Source organism: Ranitomeya imitator, chromosome 6 (genome assembly GCF_032444005.1).
Source record: "Ranitomeya imitator isolate aRanImi1 chromosome 6, aRanImi1.pri, whole genome shotgun sequence".
Lineage (NCBI taxonomy): Eukaryota > Metazoa > Chordata > Amphibia > Anura > Dendrobatidae > Ranitomeya > Ranitomeya imitator.
The window spans coordinates 239,434,445-239,454,473 of record NC_091287.1 but is presented as its reverse complement, the minus strand read 5'-3'; the positions used below and the strand labels follow the sequence as shown (position 1 = coordinate 239,454,473).

Below are 20,029 nucleotides of genomic sequence, written 5' to 3'. Positions count from 1 at the left end.
TGACTTAACATATCATTAGAAGTTTTTGCATGGAAAAAGTGTAAAGTGTTTACTTTATACAAGTTTCTTAATAGGTTTGAAAACAAACAAAATGGTGCCAAAAATGTTCCTCTTTTCCCTAGTCACTTGCCTTTATTATGGCTATTATGCATTCTGTCACTATCTGTGATGATGCCAGTAGTATGGTACATGAATACTCCTGCTAATGACTAGAGCTATGGTCACATTCTGATTGCTTATTGTATTCCCTCTTTTAGGTTAAACCCTTTCAAGACTGGGGAATTTAATGTTTTTGCGTTTCCATTTTTTACTCCACATTCATTCAAGAGCTATAACTTTTTTGTCCATCAACAAAGCTATATAAAGACTTTTTTGGTGGGATGAGTAATAGTTTTGAAGGACATAATTCACTTTGCCATGTAATATATTGAAAACTGGACTATTTTTAAGTGTGTTAAATGTTGAAAAAAAATCAATCTACCATTGTTTTTTGGCTTTGTCTTTCATAGAATAAATAACATTAAAGGGAAGGTGCCGTGATTTTAGTTTTTGTATTAATAATTATTGATTACATTATCAATTATTTTTAATTCAAAATTAAATTAACTACTTTTAGAATTTTGTATTTATTCCCATTTATTTTTTCCACTGAAGGCTGCCATTTTCGTTAGTGGGGGTGTAAGTGTCTGGGCACGATACTTGCACACCTCACTTATGGCAGCCATGGGCATAAGAGACTGCGGTCGGACTCTGACCGCATCCCTTACATTGAGGCCGCTCCTCCTGCCTCTTAGCTGTGACCTGGGCACGCCCACTGGCTGCTGTGGGAGATCCCAGCCATTTTGTTGTAGCCCACAGCTGTGGGCTTTATTTTCCTCGGTCATCGCACACACAGCTCAGTGTGTGCGATAGCAGGAGCTGCTGGGGAGAAGCTGCTGCTGGGAAGTGAGGGTCTGAGTTAAGTATCTGCAGTGAGGAGCTGTGATTGCAGCCTGTACTTAGTATTACAGCACAGGCTGCAATCACTGCTCACCTGTTCAGAGCACAGTGGGGAGATCATCACACTGCTCTGCCCTGAACAGGATGCAGCACTTCCTGGGAGAGGAGGGAAGGTAAGTACATGTTTTGTTTTTTTATTATGCATCTACCACTGCTACCTGCCCCTATATACCACCTACCACTGCTACCTGCAACTATATATACCACCTGCCACTGCTAACTGCCCCTATATATACCACTTACCACTGCTAACTGCCCATATATGCCACCTACCACTGCTACCTGCTCCTATATACCACCTACTACTGCTACCTGCCCCATATATATCACCTACCACTGCTACCTGCCCCTAGATATACAACCTACCACTGCTATCTGCCCCTATATGTAACACCTACCACTGCTGCCTGCCCCTATATACCACCTACCACTGCTACCTGTCCCTATATATACCACCTACCACTGCTTCCTGCCCCAAATACCACCTACCACTGCTAACTGCCCCTATATATACCACCTACCACTGCTACCTGCCCCTATATATACACGACCTACCACTGCTACATGCCTCTATATACCACCTACCATTGCTACCTGCCCCTATATATACCACCTACCACTGCTACCTGCCCCTATATATACCACCCACCACTGCTACCTGCCCCTATATATACCACCTACCCCTGCTAACTGTCCCTATATATGCCACCTACCACTGCTACCTGCCCCTATATATACCACCTACCACTGCTACCTGCCCCTATATACCACCTACCCCTGCTACCTGCCCCTATATATACCACCTATGACTGCTAACTACCCCTATATACCACCTACCACTGTTACCTGCCCCTATATATGCAATACAGATCAAATATTGGGACACACCTTCTCATTTAAAGATTTTTCTGTATTTTCATGACTATGAAAACTGTACATTCACACTGAAGGCATCAAAACTATGAATTAGCACATGTGGAATTATATACTTAATAAAAAAGTGTGAAACAACTGAAAATATGTCTTATATTCTAGGTTCTTCAAAGTAGCCACCTTTTGCTTTGATGACTGCTTTGCACAATCTTGGCATTCTCTTGAATGGGACCAAAAGTAAATGATTGGCCACACCATTATGCACCGATCGCCTGTTATTTGTTTGAACAGTCAATCTGTGCTGAGATTTCCTTTAATGTGTGTGCAGAGTTCCTGAGCCAGCTTCATACATCCACCAAGACCACATACCATAAACTTAGCTGGTCTTTAAGGTTTCTGACCAGCTAGCAAATAATATCAATCTTACCTGCTCATCTTCCAGTAAAATAAGACCACTGATGACAACATTAATGTTCCCACCTATTGTTCCATCTTTAAACAAAGCGGACACCTGGAATAAAAAGCAATATGAAACTTTGTATTACAGACTGCAGCAGAGTGCAGTATTCACATAATGTTTGCTGAAAATATGTATTCCAAAATTATGTGAAACTGCATACCATAAAAATTGCTGACATCTGTACTGGCTCCTATAAAAACTTTATACCACACCTTTTGTGGCATTAAGAAATGTTGTTGACTATACATTTCAATACTGTTACCAAACAAAGTAGATGATAATGTCTTCAAAAGACATTTTGGCAACAAGAAGACCAAATGTTTCCTTTTAAAGTCAGCCATTGAGAAAGCGTGACTATAGTGAAAATTCGACTAGGATTTTTTCATGGGGGGGGGAGGAGCTTATAATTTTTAACCATTCTACAGGATATAAAAAAAAGTTAAAACTACTTCTCAATTATGTACAGTATTCCATCAGCACCTTAATGTCCATTTCTAATAAACATTAATGTGTCCCATGTTTGTTGTATGTGCTGTACTTCTTCATTATCCTTCTAAATTGTAAAAATTGTAAGTTACAGAATTACTCATCAAAATTTTTGTCCTCATCATATTATATAACACTGTGTACTTACAATTGCACAATTAACCTTTCTACCCAGCTAATTTTTCTCTTTTCCATTAGGTCTATGACAACAGATTATTACTAAAAACAGACTAGTTAAATCCTTCCAAGCTCTATTTAGAAAAGGAAGTATTTTTTCCAAGCATGAGTAATGCCCATCTTCAATTCCTCACCCTGCCAGAGACTTTTCAGTGATGACTCATGTACAGTGATGAGAGAACCTGTGGATGTTAGCATTTACCAGGTTAGTGCGGACTTTTTAAAACGTCTGGTTCAGGACCCCGAACTTGAATGGGGTTCGGAGTCCAGTGTCAAGTCAACTTCAGTGCTAGACAATAGCTGTAAAATGGTCAGAGAAAGGGCTGACGAGCTGCAAAAGGAGGAAAAAGGGTGCTAAGGGCAGGGCAATTGCCCTGCAAACAGATGTGGATAGGACATTAAAGGAGTTCTGTCACCATAGCAATCATTGTAAAATAGTAAGTAAATGAATAACACAAATTTTTCCAGTGCCCTCACAGAGACTGAGACTAGTTACTGTCAGTCCATTTAAAAATTTCACTCACAGAGCATGGGAGAGTACCCCATAGAATCTTAAATTTCACCAACAGAGAATGTTTTTTCAATTCCCCCAGCTCCAAAATTTCAGTTTCAGTTGTGTACATTCCAAATGCCACAGATGAAAAGCTGATAGTATGATCTTGGATTGAGCTGGCAGTCTGCCGTGAGGCTTTCTAGTGGCAGTCCAGTTAAATATTTTGCTCACAGACAATAGGGCAGAGTACCTCTACAGAAGCAGCTTACAAATTTCACCCACATAGCCAAACTTTTATCTTCAGTAGCATACAATAGAGCAGCCACAGATAAAAAGCTTGCATTTTGAGATACAGCTGGCCATCCACCGTGAGGCTTGCTCCCACCAGTCCCAGCACCTTTGCCTTAGGACGCCTTCCCAATGCTGTTGCCTTAGAGTCCTGGGAGTATGAAGTGTTTGCCTTGAAAAAATTAATGTTCAAAGCAAGCAATCACGCCTGAATATTTGAGATAGGGATAATGGAATCGTACTCTGCATTAGAGATAGGCGAACCCGAACACCTACTGTTCGGGCACGTACACCGAACATGGACTTCAATAGGAAGTCCATGTTACTGTTCAGGTTTGGCCCCCTGAACACCAGGTGTTTGTTGCTCTGTAAAATTCATGACAGCTCAGCAAACACCGCTTCTGATCAGCGGTAAAATCATCACTGCCGGTCAGACAGCCGTGGTTCCCACACTGTCAAATGACAGAGTGAGCCCTCAGTTATAATCGGAGGTATAAAGTTTACGTCTAGTCATTGGTGTCAGCTGATGGGACTAGTTCTCCCATCAGCCAATGCAAGTGAGAGTAGGAGCTGTTTTGGGAGTATTCATTAGCCAGCGCTGTAAATAAATAATAAAAAAAAACACAGTGGATTCCCCTATATTGTTGATAGCCAGCCAGGCAAAACTCACAGCTGGCGGCTGCAACCCTCAGCTTCAGCAAGGCTGGTTATCAAGAACAGAGGGGTCCTCAAGCAGTATTTTTTGCTAAAATTTTTGACTTTTGACAACCAGCCAAGCTAAAGCAGACAGCTTGGGGCTGGTATTCACAGACTGGTAAAGGGCCATGGATATTGGCCCCAGCCTAAAAATGGCAGTTTGCAGCTGCCCAGAAAAGGTGCATCTATTAGATGCGCCAATTCTGGCGATTTGCCCAGCTTTTGCCCCTTGCCCTGTAGCAATAGCAAGTGGGGTTCATGTCACCTTTGTTTTGTCAGATGACATCAAGCCCACAGATTACTAATGGAGAGGTGTCTATAAGACACCTACCCATTACTAACCCTATAGTTATATGGTAAATAAATACACAGCCAGAATAAAGTTTTTGTTAGAAATAAAATAAAATACACTTACTTTTTTATTTAAAAATAACAAAAACACAGTTATACTAACCTAACGCCCAATCCAATCAATCCCTCATCTCCTATAATAAAACAAAAATAAAACAACAATATCCCTGACCTGTCCATCATTCTGTCCCATGCCGTAATCATGTCTGGATGATAGATAGTTTTCAACCTGGACGGTGCCTAGATGCGACCATCCAGGCTGAGAACCACTGGTGAATGTGCTGCTGCAAGCGCAGCATCAGTGACTAGCGGTGACATCATCGAGGTTTAACAAAACTAAAACTAGCTGTCTAGAAACACAAGGCATAGGTCCAAGTGAAGGAAGAAGAGGATGAGGCGGTATAGGTGGAAGATGCAAAGGAGTTGGCCAACACAGTTTAGGGTTTTTATTTCAGGAGGAGGCACCTAAATGAAACAAATGGCAAATAGAGCTGAATATTGGCTGGTTGCGGCTGGTATAGTTGTCTAGTCATTCAAAAGGTAAGGACAAGTCCTGTGGGATCCACACCTGGTTTGTTTTATGGAATGTTACGATCTCCATATTGGATGTGGATAGGCAGATGTGCTGGTTTGTGATCACATCCCTGCTATGTTAAATACATACTCTGACAGTTCATTTGCCACAGGGCAGGCCAGCACCACCAAGGCATAAAGGGCAAACTCAGACCATGTGTCCAATTTGAAGACCCACAAGTTAAAGAGGGCAGACTTCTCTGTTCATTGAGATGTGTTGACAGGTACTCTTCCACCATGTTGTTGTAACACTGGCTCCTGCTAATACAGACCCTATTATATGCTCATGATGTGGTGACATTTCTGCAATGGTAACCCTGCCTTTCAAAGTGCTGGCGGTAACTCAGCTGTGTTGGAAACTTCCTCCTCTGCCTTGTAAGTCCACTGATCCCCGCTGTCAGGTGGGAAAGTAATCAGTTTTTCTACCAGCATCTGCTTGTATTGATGCATTTAGAAGAAGTAATGATGGTACATTGTTCTTGTAGCGGGTATCCAACAGGGTGGCCACCCAGTAATTGCATTGGTGTCAATTTGGGCAATTCATTGGTCATTTTGTAGGCACTGCAGAATGTATTAGCTCAGGTGTGCCAGGCTGCCCACAGTGGCAGGTGTATTGTTTGGCTACTCCGTCCCCCCCAGCCATGCTCCAGTCATGCCTGTGTGCTGATCTGAGTGCCATCCTGCTCTGGGACAGTATCTCAGCCTCTGAGACATATGTGGATGACAGGCTTGATAACAGTGTGAATTGGCCGTACTCATCTTCCTTTAGCTCCACCACCTCACCCATCATGGGCTGAATTTTTTCAAACAGGCACATAAGTGGTATAGTAAAGCTGATCATGTCTTCATCAGTGCTGGCCATTTTGGTGGAATATTTGAAGAAGTGCAAAATGGCACATGTCCTGCATGTAGCCCCATTCATTCATGGTGAAGTGATGTTGTTCTGCCGAGCGACTTAACCGTGCAGCAGTTGAAACCCCACTATTGCATGCTGCAGCTTGCACAGTATCTCCAGCATATGCAAGGTGGAGTTCCACCTTGTTGGCATGTTGTATATCAGCCAGTGACAAGGAAGGCAGAACTGAGGCTGCAGTGCAAAAAGGTGAGCAGCAGCAGGGTGAGAATGCCAAAAAAGAGCACACACTACCTGCACTTTCAGCAGCAGCTCTGACGTGCATGGGTAGTTTTTCAGAAGCTTTGTGCCACAGAGTTCAGCACATGCGCCAGGCAAGGGATGTGGGTCAAATCGGCTAAGCCCAGTGCTCTGAGATTTTGCCCATTATTGAACACAACCAGGCCAGGCTTGAGGTTCACCAGCACCAACCACTCACCTGTCTGCTCTTTGATCCCAGTCCACAACTACTTTGCGTTGTGGGATTTGTCCCCCAAAGCAGATGAATTTCAGAGCAGCCTGCTGTGGTTTCCGCCTGGCTGTGCTGAAGTTGGTGGTGCATGTCTTACTGTGACTGGATGAGAAAGTGAAAGGGAAGAGTAGGAGAAGGAGGCAACCTTAATAGATAAACGTCCAACAATCCTCAGTAGTTGTAGGATTGTGAAGGAGAGAATGGCTAATGAAATCAATTATTAAACCTTATATAAGTCAGTTCAAATATGACGTAGCAAGATGGCGATTGTGTCTTTGAAACTGTCTTGGAAGTCCTTGGAACTGTCCTGGAATGAATCTTTGGAATGCAGGAGTGAAGGCACTGGAATACACCAAGACATCATATTTGGAAATGAAGTTGGACATGAACCAATTAGAAAGTGACTAGCTGTTCAGAAGTTGGGTGACCCCCCCATTTGCTGCTTGTAGTTTCTTCCTTTGTTCTGAAAATAAAGTTCAGTTGAGCACCATCTTTGGCTGAGAGAGGAAGTTTGTATCTGTCTCTGTGTATCTGATACATCTTTGGCCTCTAAGTGCGCACTCAGCTTATATTTGGTCAGGTACAAGCAATCATAGATCTCACTTTAAGAGATCACCCTCACAGGAGATGGGCTAAAATGCCTTCCATCCTCTGCCCCAGCCACCACTACATTTACCCAGTAGGTAGTTAGGAAGGTGAAATGTCCCTGGCCGTGCTTGCTACATATCGGTGGTTATGTGGACCTTGTAACTGATGGCGTTGCACTTTGCACACCAGCTTTGGTCCGCAACATGTTTGTATAAAAAAGTTACATTTCCATGCGGTCAGCAGGCACTTTAAAACGCCGCATGCGGACGTATCCACATACAACGCATGTCCCTGTATACCCAATGTTAAAGAAGTAGGCAGAGCATAGGTGGAGCTTAAGGGAGGAACTATGCAGCCATAAGCTGACTACCCACACACAAGTGTGCACTTAGCCTTAGCAACTGAGATTCGTCATCATCTGGCATGTCCTGCAGTGGTCCATAGACTGTGTGCACCAGCTCTGCCACTTACTCATCCTCCAAAATAACAAGTAGTTGGGAATCAGTACACTCCATCTCTTACACTTGTAGGGCAAAGCTAGGTGGATGGGCGATGGAACCACAGGCAGCTGAGTCATTAAAAAGCAGAAGAGACTGCTGCATAACTTGGGGTTCAGACAACATGGCCAATTTGTAAGGGAGTGAGGTAGAAGCCAGATGCCCATGGTCCTCAGGTGCCAACTGTGCACTTTCTGCAGTTGACTGCATGGAAGATAATACAAAGGAACTATAGCCACTCTTAGCAAATCTAATGCGATGGTATTCGCGCCTACGAAACGAAGCAGAGGAAGGTTTGTATTTGGACACGTAGCAGGTCCAGAATGACCATGTCTCTTCCCTGCATCAGATACTACACCACCATCAGCAGCTACATCAGGACACCACAGCAATGTTTAAGTCCCTTATTTGATGCTGTACTCATTTTTGGAAAAGTTTTATCTCCATGGTACTCAAAAATAAATAAATCTACTCTTGTCATCTATTTTGCAACAGTAGCAGAAAACAGAGGTTCTAAAAAATGAATTCTTTAGCCTAGGAATGACAATGAGATAGCTGATGCCAATTATTTATTTATTTACGTTTTGTCCTGATGAAGAGGTCCTGCGTATGACTTTAAAACGCGTTGACCTGAAACCTGTCCAATAAAGCTTTTTGAAAATATCAGTGACTAGCTGAATATATTCATCAGCAGCGCATCCACTGACATTTCAAATGGATTATGTGCCACTCTTTCCTTATGGACCTGTGCCTTGCAGCGGCTGATATGTGCTAAACATGTTGCTTAAGGTACCTTCACACATAACGATATCGTTAACGATATCGTTGCTTTTTGTGACGTAGCAACGATATCGTTAAGGAAATCGTTATGTGTGACAGCGACCAACGATCAGGCCCCTGCTGGGAGATCGTTGGTCGCTAAGGAAAGTCCAGAACTTTATTTAGTCGCTGGACTTCCCGCTGACATCGCTGGATCGGCGTGTGTGACACCGATCCAGCGATGTCTTCACTGGTAACCAGGGTAAACATCGGGTTACTAAGCGCAGGGCCGCGCTTAGTAACCCGATGTTTACCCTGGTTACCAGCGTAAAAGTAAAAAAAAAAACACTACATACTTACCTACAGCTGTCTGTCCCCGGCGCTGTGCTTCTCTGCACTCCTCCTGCACTGGCTGTGAGCGTCGGTCAGCCGGAAAGCAGAGCGGTGACGTCACCGCTCTGCTTTCCGGCCGCTGTGCTCACAGCCAGTGCAGGAGGAGTGCAGAGAAGCTGAGCGCCGGGGACAGACAGCTGTAGGTAAGTATGTAGTGTTTTTTTTTTTTACTTTTACGCTGGTAACCAGGGTAAACATCGGGTTACTAAGCGCGGCCCTGCGCTTAGTAACCCGATGTTTACCCTGGTTACCCGGGGACCTCGGGATCGTTGGTCGCTGGAGAGCTGTCTGTGTGACAGCTTTCCAGCGACAAAACAGCGACGCTGCAGCGATCGACATCGCTGTCTGTATCGCTGCAGCGTCGCTGAGTGTGAAGGTACCTTTAGCGCAACTTCCTCAGGTTACCAGATTCCTTTTTTCTCTGCACCTTATTGTGTTATCAGTTAAGAACCTATTGAGCTCTGTTTTCCTAGTTTTCCATATCTACTTCAATGATTTATTTTTAAACTCTATTTGAAAACACACAATACAAAAATTTACTTGGCCAATAAATGGCAGCCACACATCTGCCACCAATTATTTATTAGCCACACTACTAGAAAAGACAGCAATCCTGAAAAATTATTTATTTGACCTAGAAATGACAATTATACAACTGATGCCAATTATTTATTTCCCAGACCAAAAAAAAAACAAAAACACTGGTCAAGAAAAATTATTTTTGTCCTACTAATGGCAAAGAGATGAATTATGCCAATTATTAATTTGCAACACTACTAGAAAACACACAGCAGCTATTTGAAACAGTACTCCCACAGGTGGGGGGGTGCAGAGTAGACACAGTGGCTTAAAGACACAGTGCTCCCACATATATGGCTTGCAGAGTACACATAGCGGCTGTTGGCAAAATATTCCTACAGATATGGCTTTGCAGAGTACTCAGCGGATATTTTGCAAAGTGTGCAGTTAGAATCTCTCTTCAATCCAGCAGCTGTGTGCTATCCCTACACTAATGAGAGCTGAATGGCATCAACATTCATAATCTGGCCTTTTAACAATACATGGCATGACTGTTATGACTCCGGAAGTGTCTACAGTTTAAAACCTTCTTCACATGTCACAGTGAGCAACACACTTGCAGGACGTGCCCTGCTGGCTTTGTCTGTGGATCTCAGTAGTGGCAAAAAAAATGCTGGAAGGTAAATTTAACAGCCACACTGGACACCAGCTAGCTACACTATCTGACTGATATACAACCGCCTAGCTAACTAGCTAAAATCTTACTGCTCACAGTGCCAGTGTCAGGAGCAGCCTCGCTGCGCTGTCAGTGTCAAAATGGCACTAAAACAAGATGTCCGCTCTTTATATGGAAAGGGACATGGGATTTCAGCAGCCAATAACACAAGCCATTGTGTCAGGACACAAAGTTAGGAAAAAGAAAAACGGTTTACAAGAATGCCGTGTCTCTGAGATACGCAAACTCCCTCCCCTCATCAAACAAGTGCTAAATGCTCATGATACACCACCACTATCATTGCTAAAGTGCTGAAAATACTTTTGTGGCAACGCAAATATTTTCCCGCAGCTTTTACCGAATGTCACCAATTTTTTTCCAATTTTTCCGATTGTGTTTCCGATCAAGAATTCGAATGTGCCATATTCAGAATTTATGTTTGGTGATCGTTTTCCGAACTAATTTGCTCATCACAAGTCATAGACCGAATGGAAAAGAGAAGAATTAACTGGGTAGAATGGCAAAATTAGAAATTCTAAGCACGCAGAGCCATAGAATATAATGACTAATATATTAAGAGGATAAATATTTTGATAGGAATGCAACTTTAGGCTTTAACATTTGTTTCCAGATATTTTTTAGTCAGTATATCTATATCTGGAGGAAGACTTTTAATCCAACACAGTAGGTGATACTTTAGTGTAAGAACACTGAAACCATGACAGGCTGAAGTTGTCACAAAGAATTACGGTAATTGAGTTTATCAGAGGTGGGATAAACTATCAAGGGTGGACATCTGTACAGTTGGATCAGCTGAAATAAGAGTCCGTGATTCAGGCCTAGTCAGGAAGCTGATCTGTAAACACATGAACAATGTTTCCTATCACTGCTGCTCTTTGCTCAGTAGGTGTCATGGGTAGTTTATTACAAAGGACACTGCTATATTTTCCCATCTCCAAAATAGATTGACGCAGTATATTGGGGGCAATTCCAGCTTCTGACTGTGCTCAGTGAAGATTCATATATATCTTATTCATCATCTCATACATGTGCTTAGCTTATGACAGGATTTAAACTTAGGATTTGTGGAAAGGAAGGCAGAAACATTAACAGTGAGCCTGTCTGCATTGTTGCCCATGAAAATTGATCTTAGACCTCAATAGTATTTTGATGTATAGGCATAGTATTTGCTGAAATATTTAGAAATATACCTCAAAATGCCTGTCCATTTAAACAAAATAGAAAAAACCGTAAAGAATAAAGAGGAGGGTTTTTTTTTAAACAGAACATTACTAAAACGTAGTATGCAAATAACAAATCTAAAAAATGCTGTTGTATAATGAAACTTTCTTGAATACAGGTGCTGCTCACAAAATTAGAATATCATCAAAAGTTACGGTAATTCATTTTAGTTCTTCAATACAAAAAGTGAAACTAATATTATCTAGAGTCATTGCAAACAGAATGATCTATTTTAAGTGTTTATTTCTGTTATTGTTGATAATTATAGAAATAAATAACATGGCACTCTGTTATAATGCTGGTGGTGGTGCTCAAGTCGGGTGTCCAACCCATACAATTAGGCAAAAACATGATTTGGCACTCAATATTTGAAAAAAATGATTCCTTCTTTATTGTAGATTCAGACTTATTAAATTAAATTAAACGTTTTCGGTCCATCATAGGACCTTCATCAGAATATCCTTATTCGGATGTTCTGATGAAGGTCCTATGACGGTCCGAAAACGTTTAATTTAATTTATTTATTCTGGATGTACAATAAAGAAGGAATCATTTTTTTCAAATACTGAGTGTCAAGTAATGTTGATAATTATGGCTTACAGCCAATAAAAACCCAAAAGTCATTTTCTCAGTAAATTATTTTATTTTATACCACCAGCTTTAAAAATTATTTTGAACTCCGAAATGTTAGCCAACTGAAATGTATGTTCAGTAAATTCACTTAATACTTGATCGGGGCTCCTTTTGCATCAATTACTGCATGAATGTGGAGTGGCTTGGAGGCGATCAGTCTGTAACACTTCTGAGGTGCTATGGAAGCCCAGGTTGCTTTGATAGCAGCCTTCAGCTCGTCTGCATTGTGGGGTCTGGTGTCTCTCATCTTCCTCTTAACAATACCGCAGATTCTCTATGGGGTTCAAGTCAGTTGAGTTTTCTGGCCAATCAAGCACAGTGATAATGCTGTTTTTAAACCAGGCAGTGTAGACAAGTGCCAAGTCCTGCTGGTGAAAGAAATTTCCATCTCGAAAATGCTTGTCAGCAGAGGGAAGAATGAAGTGCTCTAAAATTTCATGGTAGACGGCTGCTCTGACTTTGGTCTTGATAAAATACAGTGGACCTACACCACCAGATGACATGGCTCCTCAAACCATTACTGATTGTGGAAACTTTACAATAGACCTCAAGCAGTTTGGATTGTGTGCCTCTCCACTCTTCCTTCAGACTCTGGAACCTTGATTTCCAAATTAAATGCAAAATTTACTTCTGAAAACAACACCTTGGACCACTTACCTTACTCCACGTAAGATTCTTCTGGCGTTGTATATTTGTCATGGGTGGCTTGACACAAAGAATGCAACACTTGTTGCCCATGTCCTGGATACGTCTGTGTGTGGTGTCTCTTGAAGCAATGACTCCACCGGCAGTCCACTCCTTGTGAATCTCCCCCAAATTTTTGAACAGCCTTTTCTTAACAATCCTTTCAAGGATCCGGTTATCCTGGTTGCTTGTGCAACTTTTTATAGCACACATTTTCCTTCCACTCAACTTTCCATTAATATGCTTGGATAGAGCGCTATTTGAACAGCCAGCTTCTGTAGTAATGACCTTTTTGGCTCACCCTCCTTGTGGAGTGTGTCAATAACTGCCTTCTGGAGATCTGTCAAGTTAGAAGTCTCCCCTATGATTGTGGAGCCTACTGAAACAGACTAAGGGACCTTTTTAAATGCTTAAATGCTTTGGAAGCCCTTGCAGGTGTTTTTTTGTTAACTATTCTAAATTTACTGAGGTAATGACTTTTGGGTTTTCATTGGCTGTAAGCCATAATCTTCAACATTAACGGAAATAAACACTTGAAATAGATCACTCTGTTTGTAATGACTATATAATATATGAGTTTCACTTTTTGTATTGAAGAACAGAAATAAATTAACCTTTTGATGATATTCTAATTTTGTAAGAAGCATCTGTATGTCACAAACCAGCAATTCAGATGCATATGGGTACTACATTGTGTTAACTTGGAGGTAAACAAGGTTAGTCTAAAGGTACCTTCACACTAAACGATATCGCTAGCGATCCGTGACGTTGCAGCGTCCTCGCTAGCGATATCGTTTAGTTTGACACGCAGCAGTGATCAGAATCCTGCTGTGATGTCGCTGGTCAGGGCTAGAGGGCCAGAACTTTCTTTGGTCGCTGGCTCTCCCGCTGACATCGCTGAATCGGCGTGTGTGACACCGATTCAGCGATGTCTTCGCTGGTAACCAGGGTAAACATCGGGTTACTAAGCGCAGGGCCGCGCTTAGTAACCCGATGTTTACCCTGGATACCATCCTAAAAGTTAAAAAAACAAACGCTTCATACTTACCTACCGCTGTCTGTCCCTCGGCGCTGTGCTTTCCTGCACTCACTGTGAGCACAGCGGCCGGAAAGCAGAGCGGTGACGTCACCGCTCTGCTTTCCGGCCGCTGTGCTCACAGCCAGAGCAGAGAAGCACAGCGCCGGGGACAGACAGCGGTAGGTAAGTATGAAGTGTTTGTTTTTTTTACTTTTAGGATGGTAACCAGGGTAAACATCGGGTTACTAAGCGCGGCCCTGCGCTTAGTAACCCGATGTTTACCCTGATTACCGGCATCGTTGGTCGCTGTAGAGCGGTCTGTGTGACAGCTCTCCAGCGACCAAACAGCGACGCTGCAGCGATCCGGATCGTTGTCTGGATCGCTGCAGCGTCGTTTAGTGTGAAGGTACCTTAAGACAGAAAATAGGCTCAGCTTAGCAGGTTGTGGTTTGATAGGCTCAACACTATAATTGCTTTATAAAGATATGCAGTGGGGAAAATAAATATTTGATATACTGCCATTTTGCAAGTTTTCACACTTACAAAGAATGGATAGGTCTGTAATTTTTATCATAGGTACAATTCAACTGTGAGAGACCAACCTAAAAAAAAAAAAGATCTAAGAAAATCACATGGATTGATTTTTACATAATTAATTCATTTGAATTTTATTGGCTCACAGACCTGTTAGTTTCTCTTTAAGAAGCACTCCTACTCTGCAATCATTACCTGTAATGAGTGCACCTGTTTGAACTTGTTGCCAAAGAAAGGAAATGTTCCAGCTCCATAAAATGTCAACGCTTTATTTTTCCATTAAAATCTTAGTACAAAATATCCTTGCATAAATGTGAATGCTGAACTGTCACAATGAGAGCGACACGTTTCGATCTTGTCTGATCTTAATCCATGCTTAGTACTCTCATTGTGACACTTCAGCATTCACATTTATGCAAGGATATTTTGTACTAAGATTTTAATGGAAAAATAAAGCATTGACATTTTATGGAGCTGGAACATTTCCTTTCTTCGGCTGCAATTACCACTCGTCTTGGTCCCAGATGAAGTTCCGAGCACCTGCAAGGATCAGTGAGCTGGCTGCGGTCTAATTTCATTAGCCGCATTTTTTCTATTTTGTTTGAACTTGTTACCTGTATAAAAAACCTGTTCACACACTATCACCAAGCTCTCCACCATGGCCAAAACCAAAGAGCTGTCTGAGGACACAAGGGACAAAATTGTATACCTGCACAAGGCTGGGATGGATGATAGTTACAAACAGGAGGCAAAGCAAGGGTTATCAAATTTAATTAACAATAAAGGTACTCCTCGCAGGGAGATAAACAGTTAAACTGGGAAAGAATAAAGGTGAATAGCCAAAATAGCAACAGTTCATTCAGTAAACTTATCGTGTCTATGGTTTCCTCAGCCGCAAATGTTCCGATGAGGGTAGTAGTCCTTGTAGCTGTTGACAACATGTCCTCAAGGGGGTTCCAAGGTAAGCGATCCATCTTCTGGAGGCAGCGGTAGGTCTCCGGTACCTTCCGCTGAGCCCCTAGTCAATAAGCTGGTGCAGCCAACGCAACAAAAGCTGCAGCAATCCAGGAATTAAATGAGGGTTTGGTACACTGTCCAGCAGTACGGTCCACAGGGCACTCTCCTGTAACTGGCCCTGGGCTCTCTGCACATAAACCGACTTCACCGTCACTGGGTGTGCTGTGCTTCTCACTCTAGCTGTCTCGCTGGTGGCACTGGGAGCTTTCTGCTGCAGTCCGTCACAGCACCGGCGCTTTGGCCCACCTTGCTGCTTGCGCACAGACAGCGGGAACCTCTATCTCCCTTTGTGCACTTTTGCCTCAGCTTCCAACTGGGTTCTTTGTCTAAACCCGCCCCCACTGTTTGGGTGATGGGGCCTGTGCGGTCTCCTATTCCTTCCCCCCGGAAACATGGGATGCAGCCTCGACAGTTCCGGAACTGGCTCAGTGCAGGTACCCGCAGCCCAGTCTATCTCCTTACATGGGCTATCGGATAATAGGCAAGCAGATTTGTGAGAAGGCAACTTTTGGCACAATTAGAAAATGGAAGAAACACAAGATGTCTTAATCTTCCTTGGTCTGGGTCTCATACATGATCTTGCCTTGTGTGGCAATGATTATTCTGCAAAAGGTTAGGAATCAGCCTAGAGCTACACAAGAGGACCTGGTCAATGACCTGGACAGAGCTAGGACCATAGTCTCAAACATTACCATTAAACTAGGTCGTCATGGATTAAAATCCTGCAGAGCATGCAAGGCCCCCCTGCTCTCACCACCACATGTCAAGGCCTATCTGAAGTTCACCACTGACAATCTGGATGTTACAGAGGAGGCATGGAAGAAGGTCATGTGGTCAGAGAAGACCAAAATAGAACGATTTGGCATCAACTCCACTTATCGTTTTTGGAGGAGGAAGGACTAGTTCAACCTCAATTACACAGTCCCAACCATGAAGCTTGGTGGAGGAAGCCACATACTTTGGGGGTGATTTTCTGCATAAAGGACAAGACGACTGCACTGTATTGAAGGGACGGTGGATGGGGTCATGCATCGTGAGATTATGGCCAACAACCTCCTTCCCTGAGTAAGAAGATTGAAGAAGGTTCGTGGCTGGGTCTTCTAGCATGACAATGACCCAAAATACACAGCCATGGCAATTAAGGAGTGGCTCCATAAGAAGCATTTCAAGGTCCTTCAGTGGCCTAGCAAGTTTCCAAACCTGAGCTCAATAGAAAATCTTTGGAGGAAGCCAAAACTCAATGTTGCCCAGCAACAGCTCAAAACCTGAAAGATCTGGAGAAGATCGATATGGAGAAGTGGACCAAAATCCCTGCTGCAGTGTGTGAAAACTTGGTTAAGAACTACAGTAAACTTCTGACCTTTGTAATTGCAAACAAAGGTTTATGTACCAAATATTAAGGTCTGTTTTTCTTGTGTATTAAATATTTATTTCATGCAAAAAAATGCAAATTTATTTTGTAAAAATCACACAATGTGATTTATTTTAAATTTGATTTTGTCACTCTCAGTTGAATCGTAGCTCTGATAAAATTTACACTCCTGTTCATTCTTTGTAGTTGGGAAAACTTATAAATCGGCAATGTATCAAATACTTATATAATATAAAAAATATATATTTTAGTACAAGTGCAACACACTTGTTTTTGCTCTCATTTTTCATGAGCTGAAATCGGACATCTAAGACTTTCTACGTAGGCAAAAGGCCTTTTCCTCAAATATTGTTCACAAATTTCGGTAAATCTATATTAATGAGCACTTCTCATTTGCAGAGATAATCCATCCATCTCACAGGTGTGGCATATCCGGATGCCGATAAGACATTATAATTATTGCACAGGTGTGCCTTAGGCTGGCCACACTAAAAGGGAACTCTAAAATATGCAGTTTTACAGTATTGGTGGAACTGGGGGAGGGTAGAGTGAAAAAAACAGTCAGGATCTTATATGACCACCACTTCCCTCATGCAGTGCAACACATCTCCTTTGCATAGAGTTGATTAGGTTATTGATTATGGCCTGTGGAATGTTGGTCTACTCTTCAATGGCTGTATGAAGCTGCCGGATATTGGTAGGAACTTGGAGATGCTGTCATATACGCCGATCTTGGGCATCCCAAAAATGCTCAATGGGTGATATGTCCAATAAATATGCTGGCCATGCAAGAGCTGAGATGTTTTAAACTTAAAGGAATTGTGTACAGATCCTTGTTACATGGGGCCGTGCATTATCATTCTGCAACATGAGGTGATGGTCGTGGATTAATGGTACAACAATGGGCCTCAGAATCTCATCTTGGTATCTCTGTGTATTTGAAATAGTATCAACAAAATGCACTCCTGCCCATACCGTAACCCCACCGCCACCATTGTCCACTTAATTCATAACGTTGATTTCAACAAACTGCTCACCCTTACAATGCCATACATAGAGTCTGTCACCTGCACTGCACAGTGATAACTGGAATTCATCCACACAAGGAACACCTTTCCAACGTGCCAGATGACAAATAAGAGCATTTACCTATAAACCCCTTCATGACCCAGCCTATTTTGACCTTAAAGACCTTGCCGTTTTTTGCAATTCTGACCAGTGTCCCTTTATGAGGTAATAACTCAGGAACGCTGCAACGGATCCTAGCGGTTCTGAGATTGTTTTTTCGTGACATATTGGGCTTCATGTTAGTGGTAAATTTAGGTCAATAAATTCTGCGTTTATTTGTGATAAAAACGGAAATTTGGCGAAAATTTTGAAAATTTCGCAATTTTCACATTTTGAATTTTTATTCTGTTAAACCAGAGAGATATGTGACACAAAATAGTTAATAAATAACATTTCCCACATGTTTACTTTACATCAGCACAATTTTGGAAACAAAATTTTTTTTTGTTAGGAAGTTATAAGGGTTAAAATTTGACCAGCGATTTGTCATTTTTACAACGAAATTTACAAAACCATTTTTTTAGGGACCACCTCACATTTGAAGTCAGTTTGAGGGGTCTATATGGCTGAAAATACCCAAAAGTGACACCATTCTAAAAACTGCACCCCTCAAGGTACTCAAAACCACATTCAAGAAGTTTATTAACCCTTCAGGTGCTTCACAGCAGCAGAAGCAACATGGAAGGAAAAAATGAACATTTAACTTTTTAGTCACAAAAATTATCTTTTAGCAACAATTTTTTTATTTTCCCAATGGTAAAAGGAGAAACTGAACCACGAAAGTTGTTGTCCAATTTGTCCTGAGTACGCTGATACCTCATATGTGGGGGTAAACCACTGTTTGGGCACACGGCAGGGCTTGGAAGGGAAGGAGCGCCATTTGACTTTTTGAATCAAAAATTGGCTCCACTCTTTAGCGGACACCATGTCACGTTTGGAGAGCCCCCGTGTGCCTAAAAATTGGAGCTCCCCCACAAGTGACCCCATTTTGGAAACTAGACGCCCCAAGGAACTTATCTAGATGCATATTGAGCACTTTGAACCCCCAGGTGCTTCACAAATTAATCCGTAAAAATGAAAAAGTACTTTTTTTTCACAAAAAAATTCTTTTAGCCTCAATTTTTTCATTTTCACATGGGCAACAGGATAAAATGGATCCTAAAATGTGTTGGGCAATTTCTCCTGAGTACACCAATACCTCACATGTGGGGGTAAACCACTGTTTGGGCACATGGTAAGGCTCGGAAGGGAAGGAGCGCCATTTGACTTTTTGAATGAAAAATTATTTCCATCGTTAGCGGACACCATGTCGCGTTTGGAGAGCTCCTGTGTGCCTAAACATTGGCGCTCCCCCACAAGTGACCCCATTTTGGAAACTAGACCCCCCAAGGAACTTATTTAGATGCCTAGTGAGCACTTTAAACCCTCAGGTGCTTCACAAATTGATCTGTAAAAATGAAAAAGTACTTTTTTTTCACAAAAAAATTCTTTTCGCCTCAATTTTTTCATTTTCACATGGGCAGTAGGGTAAAATGGATCATAAAATTTGTTGGGCAATTTCTCCCGAGTACGTCGATACCTCATATGTGGGGGTAAACCACTGTTTGGGCACTCGGCAGGGCTCGGAAGGGAAGGCGCGCCATTTGACTTTTTGAATGGAAAATTAGCTCCAATTGTTAGCGGACACCATGTCGCGTTTGGAGAGCCCCTGTGTGCCTAAACATTGGAGCTCCCCCACAAGTGACCCCATTTTGGAAACTAGACCCCCCAAGGAACTTATCTAGATGCATATTGAGCACTTTAAACCCCCAGGTGCTTCACAGAAGTTTATAACGCAGAGCCATGAAAATAAAAAATAATTTTATTTCCTCAAAAATGATTTTTTAGCCTGGAATTTCCTATTTTGCCAAGGATAATAGGAGAAATTGGACCCCAAATATTGTTGTCCTGTTTGTCCTGAGTACGCAGATACCCAATATGTGGGGGTAAACCACTGTTTGGGCGCACGGCAGGGCTCGGAAGGGATGGCACGCCATTTGGCTTTTTAAATGGAAAATTAGCTCCAATCATTAGCGGACACCATGTCACGTTTGGAGAGCCCCTGTGTGCCTAAACATTGGAGATCCCCCAGAAATGACACCATTTTGGAAACTAGACCCCCAAAGGAACTAATCTAGATGTGTGGTGAGGACTTTGAACCCCCAAGTGCTTCACAGAAGTTTATAACGCA

At 42.2% G+C, this 20,029-nt stretch overlaps 1 protein-coding gene across 1 annotated transcript in view; it reads right to left on the bottom strand.

Moving 5' to 3' along the window:
- ADAMTS16 (ADAM metallopeptidase with thrombospondin type 1 motif 16) overlaps positions 1-20,029 on the bottom strand; it is a 325,150-nt gene that overhangs the window by 206,791 nt on the left and 98,330 nt on the right. Inside the window, exon 6 of the mRNA XM_069730514.1 lies at positions 2,300-2,383. Within this exon, the coding sequence (XP_069586615.1) occupies positions 2,300-2,383 (84 nt within the window). The remainder of the gene's footprint in view (positions 1-2,299; positions 2,384-20,029) is intronic.